Raw genomic sequence first — 15,982 nt, 5'->3', positions numbered from 1 at the left:
CAACACTAGTAAAACACAGTTTGTCTAAAACTTCAACGAATAGGGTTAGGATGATGTCCACTGTGAAACATTGTGATGGACAATGATATTGGGGGTAAATGACGGTAACGTAACAACTTTAGTTGTACTTCATGTGGCTCACTGTCTCTCCTCTTTTAAATCACGATGTTACTGCCATCTGCAATGGACGATGGTATCGCCCATCGCCCCAACCCTGTCAACCATAAGACCAGGTTAATGTTACAGTCAGAATGAAACACTGTAAATGCCTGTCTAAATGTATCATTTTGTGTCAATCAACAGTCACACAGGAAGAAATCAATTTTTTGTAGCACCTGCAATGACTTCTGCAGACCAGAACACAATGTAATCGCAAGATAGGGTCGGACGATATGGACAAAATCAAATATCATGATATTTTAGACCAAATACTTCTATATCGATATTGAAATAATATTGTAGAGCTGATTCTTGATGCTTTCACAAAACATTTACACTTGATAAATAATCATCAGTAGTGTGGATATAATGACAAAGTGGGTAAAAGGTACGAAACAGAACAGCTAGAAACAGTCTGGAAAGTTCCGAAAATCATATATTTTACTGTAATGCAGCATTTAAAACCAGGAAAAGACAATTCTGATGACATATTGCGATATTACGATATCCAAAATCTAAGAGGATATCTAATCTCATATCACGATATCGATATAATATCAATATATTGCCCGGCCCTATCGCAAGACATTGTGTATTGCTGCACATTGACTCTTCTCCCCACATAAATAAGGCAGTTTCTAAGGGTCGAGAAGATGGTCAAACGCAGCATATATATTATTTATTTTGTCAAAGAAAACCTCTCTCAAATCCTTATATTCCTCACAGTATAATAAGAAGTGAGATTCTGTCTCCACCTCTCTCCCTGACTATCACTACTGCTTTCTTCACCTTGATGTGCCATCCACGGCTGAAAAGATGATGTTCAGACAGTCTTTTTTTATTGCAGCGTGACTCTGTGGTTTGCACCATCATCTCATATCAAGAATGAGGAGACAGTGAGGTTTATAGGTGCATGTTCTCTCTGTGTGGAGGCGTTCTGATCTCCTTCCACACTCTAAACACATGCACGTCAGGTGAATTACAATCTGCTAACAAATTGGCAGCAGTCATGAATGTGTTTGGGTTTTTTTTTTGTGCCTTTTGCCCAAGTGCATGCTGGGACAGACAGGCAGATAGAGAGAGAAAGAAAGAGAGTGAGTGAGTGAGAAGCAGGCGAAATAAAGGCATTTAAAATTTCTGAATAAATATTTCTCTCACACCCTCTGAGGAAATGTTTTCTGGGATTATAGCTTCTCCACATCAGAGGCGCTCAGCCACTAATCATCTTTACTCTGCAAGATTTTCACTTTCTTGTCCGGCCTGTCACTTATCATTTTTAATGTCAGCTGTTGTGTACGCTCCCATTTGTGGAGCATTGTTACCCCTAGTCGCATTTGAAATCATCACACAGTGACATGTGTGGGTGTACTGTGGATTGTATTATGAACGCACGCTGGCTTAATTAAATCACACATAAAAAAAAAAAAAAAAAAGGCGTTAGCTCCTCAAGCGCACACAATCAAAGTGTATATTTGACTACAACTGGATTGTATTTGGAAATTAAACCGCAGCCGTTTCTCAAGGATGTAGTATTTCCATGGTGATAATGCCCGTTGCTTAGCAATCTCTGCTGGCTTTTCTCTTTTTTCCCATAAGGAGTAAAATCCTCAAGATTAGTCGCTTTGGCAAATGGCCTGCATTGGCTCTTTGTCACTGTTTCCCCATCCTTTGTTTAATCAGGCATTTTCTATTGAGATAGGAATCACTGTGACAAAGTAGGAAAGATAAGCATGAGTAATGATCATCTTAAATCACAGCCAACATTTTAAGCCACTGCATACTCATACACACACTCACACACTCACACACACATACACACACACACACAAGGGTCTTTCAAGTGAATTAGATTTTGTAAAACACATATTTTTCTACTTCTGTCCTGACGTGAAGCATCAACTGAGTACACAATCCCTAAACTGTAGCCTTAACCTCAACCCTCTCTGCTGTATGACTAATTTTACTCTAATCCAAAAATAATCCAAACCTTCCTAAAATCAAATCCTAACACAAAACTAAGCTTAAAACTACATTCAACCCTAAATTTAAGCTCAAATCCTAATCCAACTCCTTGCACAGGCCTCCTCTTCCTCATCTTTCATCCCTCTTAAGGGAAAATAAATGCTTGTAGAAAGAAGTTCGGTAACACACACACACACGCGCGCGCGCACACACACACACCCTTAAGACAGACATAATACACATAAACACACTCTTATAGCTTCCACTCTCCCTCCTCTTCCAGCGAAGTCATCCTCTCCAACATCGACGTGGGCATCGCCGGCATCTGGGAGTGTCTGGTGACCAGTTCCCGTGGCAACAGCTCCCGGCAGATGGAGATAGTTGTCCTGGAGACGTCTGCGCCGTACTGCCCCACCGACAGAGTCACCAACAACAAGGGGGACTTCAGGTGAGTCACCTATCGGGGTCAATCGCGGCCGCTCGACTGCTTGACCTCGCTTGTAACGAGAACAACTTACCAGCAACGTTTATCTAACCTCTCTCATTCCTTAAGTGTACTTTCTTGTTTATCAACTAGTTCTACATTATTAAGTCTAATCGCTGTAAATCGCTGGTTTCCCTAGCATGGCAAAATAAGGCAGTAGTTTAAATCTCACCATGATTTCATTCAACAGATATTTCCCAATTACAGAGTCTACAGAATAAGAATTAATACTGTAATCAAAGCACTCACTCGCTCTGCTATTATCTTGGTAAGTACAGTGTAGTTAAGTACCTAACTCTGCTCCTTGGCGGTGTTGTGTTGGTTTCTTGTTTCTGCCTGATAAAAATCACCCACACAATCCCACCAGGTGCAGCTCATTAACTGCCAAAGACCTGAATCGCTCAAGTACAGTATAAGCTAGAGAGTTCATATATATATTTTAGTACTAATTGGATATAAGACATACAGTAACTCCAACAAATATTATCAGCATCATCATTAAACTTTATTCATTTTCTCAGGGATACATTAAAGGGTGACCCACATTTTCAGTAATGCCAAGATTACATAAAAACAAAGCTAAACAGTAGAAATCAGTACCTAATTAAAACAGCTACATTCAAAAACATGAAGATTTAAAAGCTGTAAAAGCATAAAAACAAATCAAATAGGAGAAATATAAAGATCAATTCCTAATTCAAATTGTTACATAAAAAAACATTCAAATGTAGGAGTATATCTCTAAAATGTTGTCCCAAAGTCATCAGGGAATTGTTATTTAAAGTGTGTAAATGGTTGTTTCATGAGTCTGGAGCACAAAGTCTAAAAGTAATCTTTGTGAGATCTGACCCAGTTAACATGAAGTGTAATCCAGTGCTGAGAGCGGGTTTGATAAGTTTCAATGCTGTGTATTAGTGACGTGAGGTCATTTAGAAGTTTATTTAAGTGTGTTTATAGATGAATATGTGTAGTTAAGCTTTATTGCAAGACTATAAAAAGAAGTAAATCATTTGTTCCCATGACTGAGGTTTCTCATGAATAGGGGGAACAAACACCACCCCACCATCCATCCTCTTCCCCCCCGTCCTCCACTCCTTGTGACCACCTTGAAATCTTGTAGTTGTACACACACTCACATCTTCCACCTCTCCTCCCCGGGGTTAAGAGGGTGTGTGTGTGTGTGTGTGTGTGTGTGTGTGTGTGTGTGTGTGTGTGTGTACGCTCTTTTGTGTAGCTGCTGTACTTTACAGCCCACTTTCAGTGCAGCGAGCACACAGGCTTTGTTCCTGCTGGAGCATTGGAGTAATGGGCTGGAAAATGAGCCTCCTTTTTTTTTTATGTGGGGGGGTGTTGGGGGTGGTGGTGAAATTAACGCCATTTATTACTAAGTAGCTGCTGCTGCAACAATGTGGATGGAGAGCAAAGGGGGGGGGGGGCGCAAAGGGGTGGCAGGTCTCTAACCACAGAACAGATTACCAGCATCCAAAGTGCACTGCTCCTTTATTTTCATTTAGATGAAGTCAAAAGTGTTGCCACATCAAGCATTGCTTAGGCTACTTCTCTGCAGCAGGGGTTTGATGTTGCCTTAAGGAGAAAAACGACCGAACATAAGACACATGTTTCTGCTCTGATTGTAGACAAAACCGATCAATATATTGTGAGCACAAACAACTCTTTCCTAAGGCTGCAGAAGCACAGAAATAAGACCTTTTAATCTTTAAATCTACACCGACGCCAAGCAACAAACCTGGACTTCTTTTATTACAGGAGGAATCAAGGCTAATGTAGTGAACTATGAGTGTATGGCTGACTTTTTTACACTCAAATAAGCTTTATTTTATTGAAACACTAACAGGCATTACCCAGAAAATGAAAAACTTCCATTTCCCTGTAAAATCACCCTGGCTCCTATCAGAGGTTGGTCAGTAGAGCAGCTCCAGGATTTGGCTCTTGATGACATTATTGAGAAAGTCTCATTTCTTGCTTGAGAGGAGACCTCACTGAACTTTGCATGGTCATACGAACAACACTTGTAATTACTCTCGTAGGCTGAATTTTCCCTTCAGGGAGGAAAAGGCAGGAAAAGGTTTCTGCTTCATATAAAGTACATCTCTCTCCATCTTTCCCTAGCTAGTCACAGTCCTTTAGTATTGCTTAAAGGCCTGGTTATACCTGGGGTTAATGCGCATCTTGGGTGATCCGATCACAAGTGGACAGCTGAGACATTGCTGTCCACACCTGTCCCTTTTATGCGACTCGAGCTAAACACTTGTGTCCAGATTCTGCTACTGCCTACATCACTTCTGTAGTTCTTACGTCAGTCAGACAAGCGCCAGATGGGCTAAAGAGCTAAGAACTAAGAATATGTTTCAAGAACTGATATACATATATGAGCTATACCAACTGTTCAGATTACTCAGACCATGTACATCTGTGTTCATCTCCCTTTTGTCAACCGTTTACCAAAATAACCGCCTCGTCCTGCATTGATGATGTATTGTCCTGTTATATCCTTTACAAGTGGTTTGAGCGATTGGATCACAATGTGTCTTGGTGGTCATTTACACTGTAATCGATTGCATCGGACACCCAAGTTAATGTCAGGTGTAAACAGGGTGAAAGAGATAGATTAAGTGAATGATTAACAGTTTGTAACAAAGGGCTTCCCTACTGTACACATATGAAAATATCTAGGCTACTTTTATAGACTCTCCACAGAGTTTAGTAACAGGCTCATTAGGACTCTCTGTGTTGTGTAAATGTGTGGCATGCCCCTTTAGGTGCAGTGTGTCCATAGATAAATAATGTTCATTGCGCACAAAGTGGACAGTTAAGTTGATTAATAGAGTTAGAAAATAAAGTTAATTAAGTCAGAATTCACACAACACAATGTTTCACAATCAAGTATCAGAATCTGGCAGTCTTCTGCAAAATAATGAGGGTAAGCTGTAAATCTAATATGCAAATTAATAATTTTCCTAAGTACAGGGAGTATGAAATTGCCATCTGGTAGCTTTTAGTGTAGATTTCCTAAACATAGTTAATTCCTGATGATTTGGAGGTATTTTTGTGGCAGATGGCCAAAGACTCTGGCTGGCATCCTGGCTTTCCTGCCCTGCGCTCCAGCCACCTTCGGCTCTGCCCCTCACCCATCTGGCAGCGCTCCTCACGCTTCCAGCCAGAGGGAGAAGAAGGCGTGGCGCCGCTGCGACCGGGGTGGACGGTGGGCCGAAGAGGATTACACTCAGTGTCCGTATGCCAGCGAACTGACCCGTGTGCTGCATGAGCTCACCCAGGTAATGATACACACACTACTAGTCCATCCTCTCATTGATTCTCATTCAAAGTGTCAATACATCTACTGTTATTTAGTCTTTAGTCTATAAGTTTACTATGATGTTAGACACACTGTTGAGAATAACACATTACAAATAATTCCACTACTTTCTGCACTAGTAATATAACTAATTACTTTTTTAAATTACATATCACAATTACTGAAATTTAAATAGGCTCACCACTCATTGCTTTTGTTTTACATGAAGAGAATGACTGCAATTCAGATCCACGTCATTGTAGCCAACTCGTGGTAAAACTACCTGGTCTTGGGAGTTAAGTTGAGAATCTGATAAAACTATAAAAAGTTCTGAATGATCTTTCTTTCATGTTTGTTAAACTGGATTGAACTGAAGTGATTTGTCGTTGTGGATAAAACATAATGAACTCTTTACCGGCTGGATTGAACTATGAGATTATGTGACTAGTTTTGCTTGTAAAAGTGACAGCAAAAGTTGGTTTCCCATGTAACTATTTACCTTGTATATGCAGTGATTGGTAAAAAGTTACTTTTTGAGAAAAGTAATCAGTAACTTTCAATCACCTTCCTGACACTGGTTAGACATGACTGAGTTCTCTGACTCTCACTTCATATCCCTAAGCAGCAAAAACCAACATCTTCACTGATTCAACCACAGCCAGCAGGTGTCTGCACATCTGTCCATATATGACTTTATATAGCTATCATCTTCATATATACATAATGTAAACTGACTTAAGATGAGCTGATTTCTTTCTACATCACTCATGAGATTACTGTATCACAGTAAATAATCAAACTCACAAAACTGCCATGAAACAGCGTTACACTTGATGCATTATTTATGATAAGTTGTCAAAGCCGTCTCATGACGGCCGTTTCATGTCACGTCTCTGTTGGATTGCGATGAAGGACCGTGTGATCGTCTCTTTTTCGAGCGTCGCTGAATATTTTTCCTTGTTTTTTTTGTTTTTTTCCAGATCACCATTAACACCACCAACGCTCAGCCTTTAGGCCAGCAGTTGGTGGCCTTCACCAGCAGGGCGGCTCACTTCACCGACGTCATGGATGTCATCTTTGTCACACACCTGGTAGAGAGACTGACGAGGCTGGTGGAGAAGCGCAGAGATGTAAGCGTGAACACAGATGGAGACACAAACACACACACACACACACACACACACACACATACACACACAACTCATACAACGTTTGACCTCATACTCAATTCCAGGAACGACAAAATAAAGAAAATCTCTTTCCTTTGAAAGAGCTATTATAATACAGTCTTTCTTTGATCACTGACCTGTTTCTTTGACCTCAAATTGAAGTTTTCCCCAGATTGTACTCCTCTATTAAATGTGTAACATGACATTTATTAAAGGTAGGACTACTTGTACTTTTACTGTAAGCTTCTCTCCTTATGAGCATATGTCTTTACCCATATCTTTCTAAAAAAGCAATGATTTGCCTTTTAAGGAAGGATGAGATTTCTCAGGAAAATAGTTTAGTAGCTCATTTAAAAGGTATCAATGGCTTCTCAAGAGCCTTAATTGAACAAACAGAAAAGGACACTTCAGCAAAAGACAGCAGAGGCTGCCTAAAAAAACACAGCAACACTCCTTCAATCAATTCCAGACAGCTTAACTTCTCACCTCATATGCTTTCCTCCCTCCTATTGCTGACTTAGACCTGAATCATAATTATAGCTATGAAGATCCATCTTTCTCTCTGGCTCTCTTTTTTTTCTTTCAGGCAGGCCATGTTTTAGGTTTAAGTGAACTTATCTCATGTCTTTTTCCGGAGGCAATGGCAGGGCTTTATGTCACACTAAAGGTCAGGTAGCGTGAGGGGAAGGGGTGGAAGGGGTGTCGAGCCCGGCACTTGTCCAATTACTCATCACTGGTCACTCGGGACGAGATATTATTAGGCGATACTTGCAGTTTTATCACTCCTAAGACAATGCTGATGAGGCCACCCTCCATTTATCCAATAAAGAGCAGTCAAATGAAGCAACAATGAAAAGTACAGTAAGTAAATAGCGAGCTGCCATCCCAAGGAAGCAATTATGCCCCATTGGAGCCGCTAATCTAAATTAAATCTCCCTATAATGAATGAAGCCACCATTGCCTCCCTCACAATTCCGGCTGGAGATTATAAATGTGGCCGTTGTTGCGGATATGATTGATTTGCATGATGAGCCTGCCTCTTGGCGTGCGCCCGCGGGGGCTCTTGTACATACAGTACATAGTTGGTGTAAATCAGCGCAATCAAACATTTTGGACGCTTGTGTTTCCGCAGCTGGGGGACTATATATCAGACATAGCCAGTAACATGATGCTGGTGGAGGAACACATACTGTGGATGGCCCAGAACGAAGCCAGAGCGTGCACTCGCATCGTCCAGTGCGTGGAGCGCATCGCTGACCTGTCGCTGACCGGAGACAATCAGGTCATTTCTAAGGTACGACCGCACGATGATGTCACGGTAACGCACACACATACACACACACACACACTCACAACCACACTTGAGCCAGGGCAAAGGTTGATGATGTAAGTAAATGTCCCATAGCTTTACCTTTTTTCTTCTAGCAGCTGAAAATAATGAGAAGTTAATTCGGCTCTAGCAGATAGCAAAGAATGAGGCAAAAGAAAGATAAATAGCTTCCTTTTGTTTCTTCTGGTTTCCGTCTATTTTTTCCCTCTGTGCTGTCACTTGGGATAAAAGCATCTGCTTAATGACTAATATAAAAATCTCTCTTCTCTTTTCCGACAACCCCCCCCTCTCCCCTCTCACCCATAACTTTCGCCTTTCCCGTCACACTCTTTCACTCTTTCTCTTCAGGTGTCTGCTAACATAGCTCTGGAGGCCTTCCTTATCCGACCCTCTAACTTTCTGGGCCTGTCCTGCACGGCACTCCAGCGTCCCCCCTCGTCGGCCGCGTCGCCCCACCCTGACAGCCACTCCCACTCTGACAAGGACGCGAGCAGAGAGCGTGACGCCGCGGGGGAATCGTTACTCAACTTCAAATGCCACACTGTCAACAACAGCGGCTCACCGGCCAGTCAGCTCAGCAAGGTAAGCTGCAAGTTAAAACGCGGGGGAAACTTTTCTAAAATATGCTATACGGTTCTTTTACTTCCTTCTGAATCCAGCCTGAGGTCAGAAAACAACATTCTTTTGAGTGTTTCTCCCTCTCACTCCCAGAGGGGCTTTTTTTAAAGGCCGCACACTTTAGTATTTTTTTGACACTCCGTTTAAATTCACATATATATGAGAAAAAGGGACAGAAGATGCTCCAAGAGAGGAGAGAGAAAAGAAAATATGAGAGAGGCAGCACAGATTGTACGGGTAGCTCGCGGGCACAATAAAATGAATTCTCCAACACCACACAGCTGAAACATACGAGAAGGATTACCTGCCCTTAAGTCTGTTGTCGTCTATTTGTCCAACAGACATGACACTCTGTTTGGGTTTGTCTGCACACCATAGATCAGCTGGTGAGGTTGTGACGGGAGGCACGGCCCGCAAACAGCGACGGCGATTTGGGAGTCAGTGAATGCGGGCCACTCCCCTGTGATGGATAAGACGGCCTTGTGTACCTGTCACTTTAAATCAGCCGCAGCCTCATCACGGCTCCGATCGCAGCCGTCCCAAATGACGAATCCCACGTCATGAGACGAGAGAGGCGCTCCTCGTCTGCACACGGCACGCATAAACATTCAACTCCCTCGGCAGCAGAAGTAGCATAGTTCTGCAACATTTGAACATTTTGCACCCTCGAGCCATTCAGTCCGACGATGAATCCATCAGTGTGTGTGTGTGTGTAGACAGTCTGTGTGGTAGTTTTATATATATATATGTTAGAGTGTCCGGGTGTGTGTTTGTCTTTCAGCACACATGCTTGCTTCGTTTTCTTCATCATCATCTTCTTCTTCTCTGGTGAGACGGGTGTCAAGTCTCTGCGGTTTTGTCAGCAATTACAGCACATTCTGCCCCCAGGCTGTGTGTGTAGCATGTGCACGTGTAATACATATGTATTTATGCATTTCTGGAAGCTGAGCTAAGTCAGCTTAGGTCAAGACAACGCTGCAGTTCCTCAAGTTTGTGTTTTTTGTTTTTTTTCTAGAAGCCACTCAGCAAATTTGCTCAAAATTGCCTCTTGATGATTCCCAGATGTACCTCAAATTAGGAGGCAAAGCAATTATTTTGGTTAACAGTGAGAAACACATCTCCAAAAATACACTTGGTTTCATAGTTTTGGCTGGCTTCCTTACATTCAAGCGTAGGTGGAAAAAAAGGAACACATTTGTTGCTATTTTTGAGTTTGTTTCGATACTTGTTGTTGTTCTTGAGCATAAAACTCTCAGTATACCTTCAACAAACTATATGAGAAGATGTGTTGATGTGTGGTGCAATTCAAAGCTCCTAATATTTGCCTCTGAAGCAGCCTCTTTATAATATGTAGTCATTTGGTTTGTATTTGCAGTTGTTGAGTGTTAGTCACGAAATGTGTGACTGAAATCAAATGTTTGGTTCTTTCTGCACATTTTTCCATATCGTGGTAGTAAACTATTCTGGCATCTAAATGTGCTGCTCAACAGGCGTTAACTTACAAATGAGGTATAATTTCAGTTGAATGAGGCCGATTGACCGTAATTTCCAAAAATATGTGTAAAACCTGTGCTAATAAGTTAGAATGGAGTTGGCTAAAGAGGTCTAACCCTAACCCTTATGCTTTTATAAACAGTTAGTTGCTTGGTTGACTGGAACACAACAGGAGGGTTAACCAATAATCTAGTTGACATTTTCTAAATAATAAAGTAGAATTGATATTATTTACACTACATAATGCTTATTTCAGCAGTTCCTTCCAGCAAGAGGAAACATTAGCTCTGACAGGACTGAAGAATGAACCCAATAAGGGATTCAGATTTGTTAAAAAAAAAAAGCTTTCAAACCTTGGTTGGCATCTTTTAAATTTGTTAATGCAAAGTAGTGTCCATCATACTTAATTCACCTCCTTTGAGTTTGACTTGGCATTGATACTGAAGGTAACTTCTCTCCAAGTTGTGCCAGAAGTGAAACAAATGTGTATTTTTTTCTCCTCTTGCAGCCACAAAGCAAATGATCCATATTAGAGCTTTTCCCCATTATGTTATTATATTACTATGTTATTGTAATTACATCTTCCTCGCTCATATCATGACTTCATCACCTGTACCACTAATATAAAGCAGTGCTATTATGTAATTATGACTGTAATAGAGATTATTACTGTATCACTGGCTAGCTGGCGTTGCGTGAAGTCATCATAATAATAGCAGGGCTGACGAGTATTTGAGGCTCAAGCTGTACTGTATCCATATTTGAGACTCAAGCCATACTGTATCTTTCATTAGGTTAATCTCAATTTAACAAGGCGCGTTGATTAAGAACATTACGTAAAATGAAGTAGCTACTTTACAGCGGTAGTCCAGGGGAGTGCTTATGGGTGAAGAGAGACTTACATGCATCCATTTTCAATTAGTTTCAACAAGTGCTTTTCCTACTTGTATGTTTTTCCACTGTCACAGCATGAATAATACAATATGCAAATAAACATATTAGCCTCAAGAGGACAACACCGTTACAAGATATGAATACAAAGTCATTCTGCACTAAAGAAAGTAGAGATATGGTTGGAGTGAATTTCAATACTCACTGGCTGTGCTTATATTTTTGGCAAACGTGCTGCTATTACTCAGCATTTTTGGCATGTCATTGGGAAGGTACAGCCAGTTCTTTGGTGGCAAGCATGCTTTTAAATACTTGATATATTTGGGTAATTTTAACTTTAAAATGAAAAAAATAAAAAAAATCTCTTGAAAGGTCAGTTTTTGGGGCGTAAGATGAAGTGTAATACTATTTCCACTTCATTTAGCGTGCAGAGTGAACACAGCTCGTTCCTCCCCGAGCGATTCACACTCTCACACCTACGAGCTGGCCAGCTTACACAGCCCCCCGCCCCCCCGCTCCTCAGGAACGGTCGCGGGGTGAGGAGCAAAGCCTTGCTCGAGAGCACTTTAATAGTAATTGTTGAGGGAGGTGAAAGTGACTTCAGCAGCCTATGGGCTCAACTCTTGTAATTGCCACCCTGCAATAATTTCTTTCTATTTCTCTGCGTCTCTCTACCTTACCATGTGTGTGGGAAATAACTCACATGCTCTGGAAAACACACACACATCCTCACTCATATCCGGTCAACTTGAAAGACCTTGTGGTAAATAAAGAAATGGCTTTGAATCATATATCATATAATAAGATTTTCTGTCTTTTTTTTAAATTATGTAATTTACTGTGTTTAGTTTATTTAAAGCCAACTGTAGTCAATCCATATAGACACAAGCTAATCTCATTTTCACTAATAAGCTTTGTATTGGTGCTCTGCTCTGTGTTATAGTCTTAACCTATGAAACCAAGTGGTTAAACAGAGCCAGTGTGGTGTCATTTTCTGAAATAAATTATTATACATTTTAATCCAATAGCACAAATGTCAAGAGTCAATTAAGTGAGGAACATCTGGCTCAAGCTGTGTCACACAGCAGTAGAATACAGTGTTTGCTCTGATTTATAGTCTGTGATAAATGATGACCAAATCAGATTAACGTGAGCAGAAGTGTTTTGTTTCAGGGTCTAATTTATATCTGATATTGAATTTTATCAATTTATTTAATTTAATGTTGATTTGTCAGTTAACATTATTTGAGCAGGAGAAAACATGTATTATCATATATTTTTTTAGAAAAATCTGGACCACATACATTTTGATAGCACATCAGATTCTGAAGCATGACACTCCACTGTATATGATCTTCAATGCTCAAAGCATCAAATGTAAGTGTTTCCATGACGATAAGTAAGCAGCGCATCGTTCAGCTGAGGCAAATCTAATAATTTCGGTCCTCGCAGCAGTTTTGTCGTGTCGAGTCGAGTCAAGGGACGCAACCATAAAAAGAGAAGCAAAATACACCAATGGGATCAGTGTTTGAAGAGACGCATTAAATCAAAGCCATAGTGAAAATGTGTTTGAAACAAGCAGATGTGCAGCTGTAGTAGCAGATATCACATGTTGAACAACAGAAAAAGCAGCCATTGTGAATTGAGAGCGAAGGCCTGTTGTGTGAAAATAGCCATCTTTTCTACCACTGGGAAGGCAACGTGTGTGTGAGTGTGAACTTTGTGTGAGATAAATATATATTTGTATATCAGGAGACCAGAAGTAAATGCACATAATACACACACACACACACACACATACACACACGCTCTCTTATGACTCATCAGCCAGCCTGTCTAACGCTGCTCAGTTTAACAGCGCACTGTGACGGCTGCAACAGACACACAGCACCACAGCTTGTTATCGAGCAAAGGAGATATTACAAAGATACAAACGAGGCAGAAAAGTGGCAGAAATTCCTAGTTGGATGCACAGTCATTACATAATCAGCCATTCCCTTATATAACATGCTGCTGTAGGTTTAGCACTGAGCGAAGTTTAAACCAATTATCGCTTATCTAATTATACTACTTTTTAATTGCATATTTGATACCATGAGTCTGATGTAGGTGATGTAAATGGTGACTTGTAGTGTCTTTACTGACTTGTAGTGTCTTTACTGACAGAAATCCGGTGGCAGTTCCTTATTAGGAAAGAACACTGGCACGCTGGGTTTTTAAGAAGGGGGCTTAAAAGTGATTAATCGACTACCTTGTAAAAAAAAAAAGAACCCCGCAGGCTTCCTCATAAACTCTGCTTCCGTCCCAGGCTGTTCCCTCCATCCTTGTGTAACTGACTGACTGGTTGAGCGATCTGCTCCCTGTCTCACTCTGGCAGAAGCTCAGCACCATTTAGAGCCATTTTGGGTCCAACTGGACTAAGACACACAGCATATGGCCCCGCTGTGCCAACTCCTTGCCAAAAAAGTGGCAGAATAAAGCACAGCCGTACAACATCAGCGCCTTACGTACTGCTCCCTAATGCAAAAGTATTCACCTCTGAATTGATCTTCTGTTGATTTCGCACACATTTAGTCAAATGGGCTTAGAATGTTGAAGAGGAAGGGCAATAAAAATAGGAAATCTTTATCTTATCTTTACCACAAAGGTTAATGTCCATGTCGTTTGCATATATTCATGGAAAGTTTGATAAATTATTGTTCTTTAAAAAAGCTTCAGGGGCTGAAATAGCATCAATAAATCACACAGGTATCATGGACATCCCAGTGGCCCAGTGGTCTAATGTACGTGTCCTTTCATGTCCCTCTCTCTTTACCAATCTTACTTGTCATTCTCTGGCAGCCATCAAATAAAGAGGGGAAAAAAATACAAGATATTTTCTATATACTCTGTAGACCTCTGATGTTCCACCCTGAAATCACAGGACAAAATTTACTAAAGCACCCTGCTGACAACTACATTCTGTAGTAGGCTAAATGTAGTCAGATTTATGTGACAAAAGAGCAGGGTCCAACACTGGCTACCGTCAGGCCACTTTAAGCAACTTAAGAGTCTACAGCCATGCCAGCTGCTCTAAGGCCATATTAGTCAACCTGATCTCACAGAAATACATGAAACAACCACAAACAAACACCTTATTACGTGGTGGCGGCACATAATCGGTTCCCAACGTTTGAAATCACACACAGTACAATGGTTTTAGAGAACAAGAAGTCATAATTAAGCCAATACAATAAATTGTGGCAAATGGCAATAAAAATAACAATAATATGAAGTTTTTCTAGAACATAAAACTGTGTAATGTTGTTGAACCGGGGCATTTGTGTGTCAACAATGACAAAAGATCCTAATTAACTTTCCAATTGCATTGTTTCCATGGTACCAGCACGTAATTTTAACACATTAGGTGCCGCCACCATATGCTTACTATGACATTGTTAACATTCTGATGTTTAGCAATATAGTGTTAAGCATGTTTATTGTCTAGTATGCTGGCATGCTAACATATGGTTATCAGCAATTAACACAACTTGAAGTCGACCAGAAGCTGGTGGCAAGCTGGTCATTAGTTTTGCAAGTATTTTTCTCTATTTCAAAGGTGAAAAGTAAAGGGATCACTGAAGTTATTGCACTTCATCCAGAGGGGTACGTTTATACCAATTTCATTAAATCTAGTTGTACAGACATTTCCCTCAAAATCTCAAATGTCAAACTCACAGTGGCACCAAAGAGAAATAAAGGGTATTAAAGTCGTGATGATTGAGTATCTGGGGGCCATAACAGTGTCTGTACGAAATGTTGGTTCAAACCATCAAGTAGACACTGAGATATTTCAATGGACAAGCAAATGTTTTCACCCTTTTAGTACTGTGGATATCTGTTCCAGATGTCTCCATGGCGACCCATCCAATCATTCGAGACACTCTTAAAAACCACAAATGTCAACCAGTGGCATCCCTAGAGCCACATCACTTGCAGGGCTTGAAATCATTTTCTGTATGTCTGTATGTAGGACACACATTCATTAAAAAGCACACTTGTCTATTGACCATGAAGATTCTTCACTTAAGTGTTGTAGCTCACACAAAACCAAGTGCTTTTCTGTGTATGCATGCTGTAGGTAGACAAAGAAAGCAATCAATGTTAGTTTTCTGTTTAACAGTGATATGCTCTGAATTGATGTGAATAGGATAAGTATGCATACAGAAATCATGCCTGAATAGTAACCAACATATTCATATCCTGACCTGATTATCCATTGTACTGGGTGAACTCAACTAGGAGCAATTTCATATTTGACATTTGCATGTTTTAGCAAGGAGGCACCAGTTTTTTTCCCGGTCTCAGATTCCCAGTACAATTTTATTTTCTCATCAGTATGTGTATCTGGATCTCACCCATATATTAATATTGTGGCATTGCACATACAGTATATGTATAAACACATTCACATTTTTATATAGTCACGGTTTCATTTAACTCTGTTGGGTTTGATCACAGACAACATTCTCATCTCGCACAAACAGTTTCAAAAACCTGCTTAAAACCTAATTGGTAGG

The 15,982-nt window shown here is 40.6% G+C and overlaps 1 protein-coding gene across 1 annotated transcript in view; it reads left to right on the top strand.

The window, feature by feature from the left end:
- LOC128372680 (adhesion G protein-coupled receptor A3) overlaps positions 1 to 15,982 on the top strand; it is a 159,052-nt gene that overhangs the window by 50,720 nt on the left and 92,350 nt on the right. Inside the window, exons 8-12 of the mRNA XM_053332805.1 lie at positions 2,405 to 2,569; positions 5,682 to 5,901; positions 6,902 to 7,051; positions 8,223 to 8,384; positions 8,769 to 9,002. Coding sequence (XP_053188780.1) covers positions 2,405 to 2,569; positions 5,682 to 5,901; positions 6,902 to 7,051; positions 8,223 to 8,384; positions 8,769 to 9,002 — 931 coding nt within the window. The remainder of the gene's footprint in view (positions 1 to 2,404; positions 2,570 to 5,681; positions 5,902 to 6,901; positions 7,052 to 8,222; positions 8,385 to 8,768; positions 9,003 to 15,982) is intronic.

Source organism: Scomber japonicus, chromosome 14 (genome assembly GCF_027409825.1).
Source record: "Scomber japonicus isolate fScoJap1 chromosome 14, fScoJap1.pri, whole genome shotgun sequence".
In the NCBI taxonomy this organism is placed as follows: Eukaryota; Metazoa; Chordata; class Actinopteri; order Scombriformes; family Scombridae; genus Scomber; species Scomber japonicus.
Note: the sequence above shows the minus strand (reverse complement) of the source record. Positions and strands in the feature narration are given on the sequence as shown.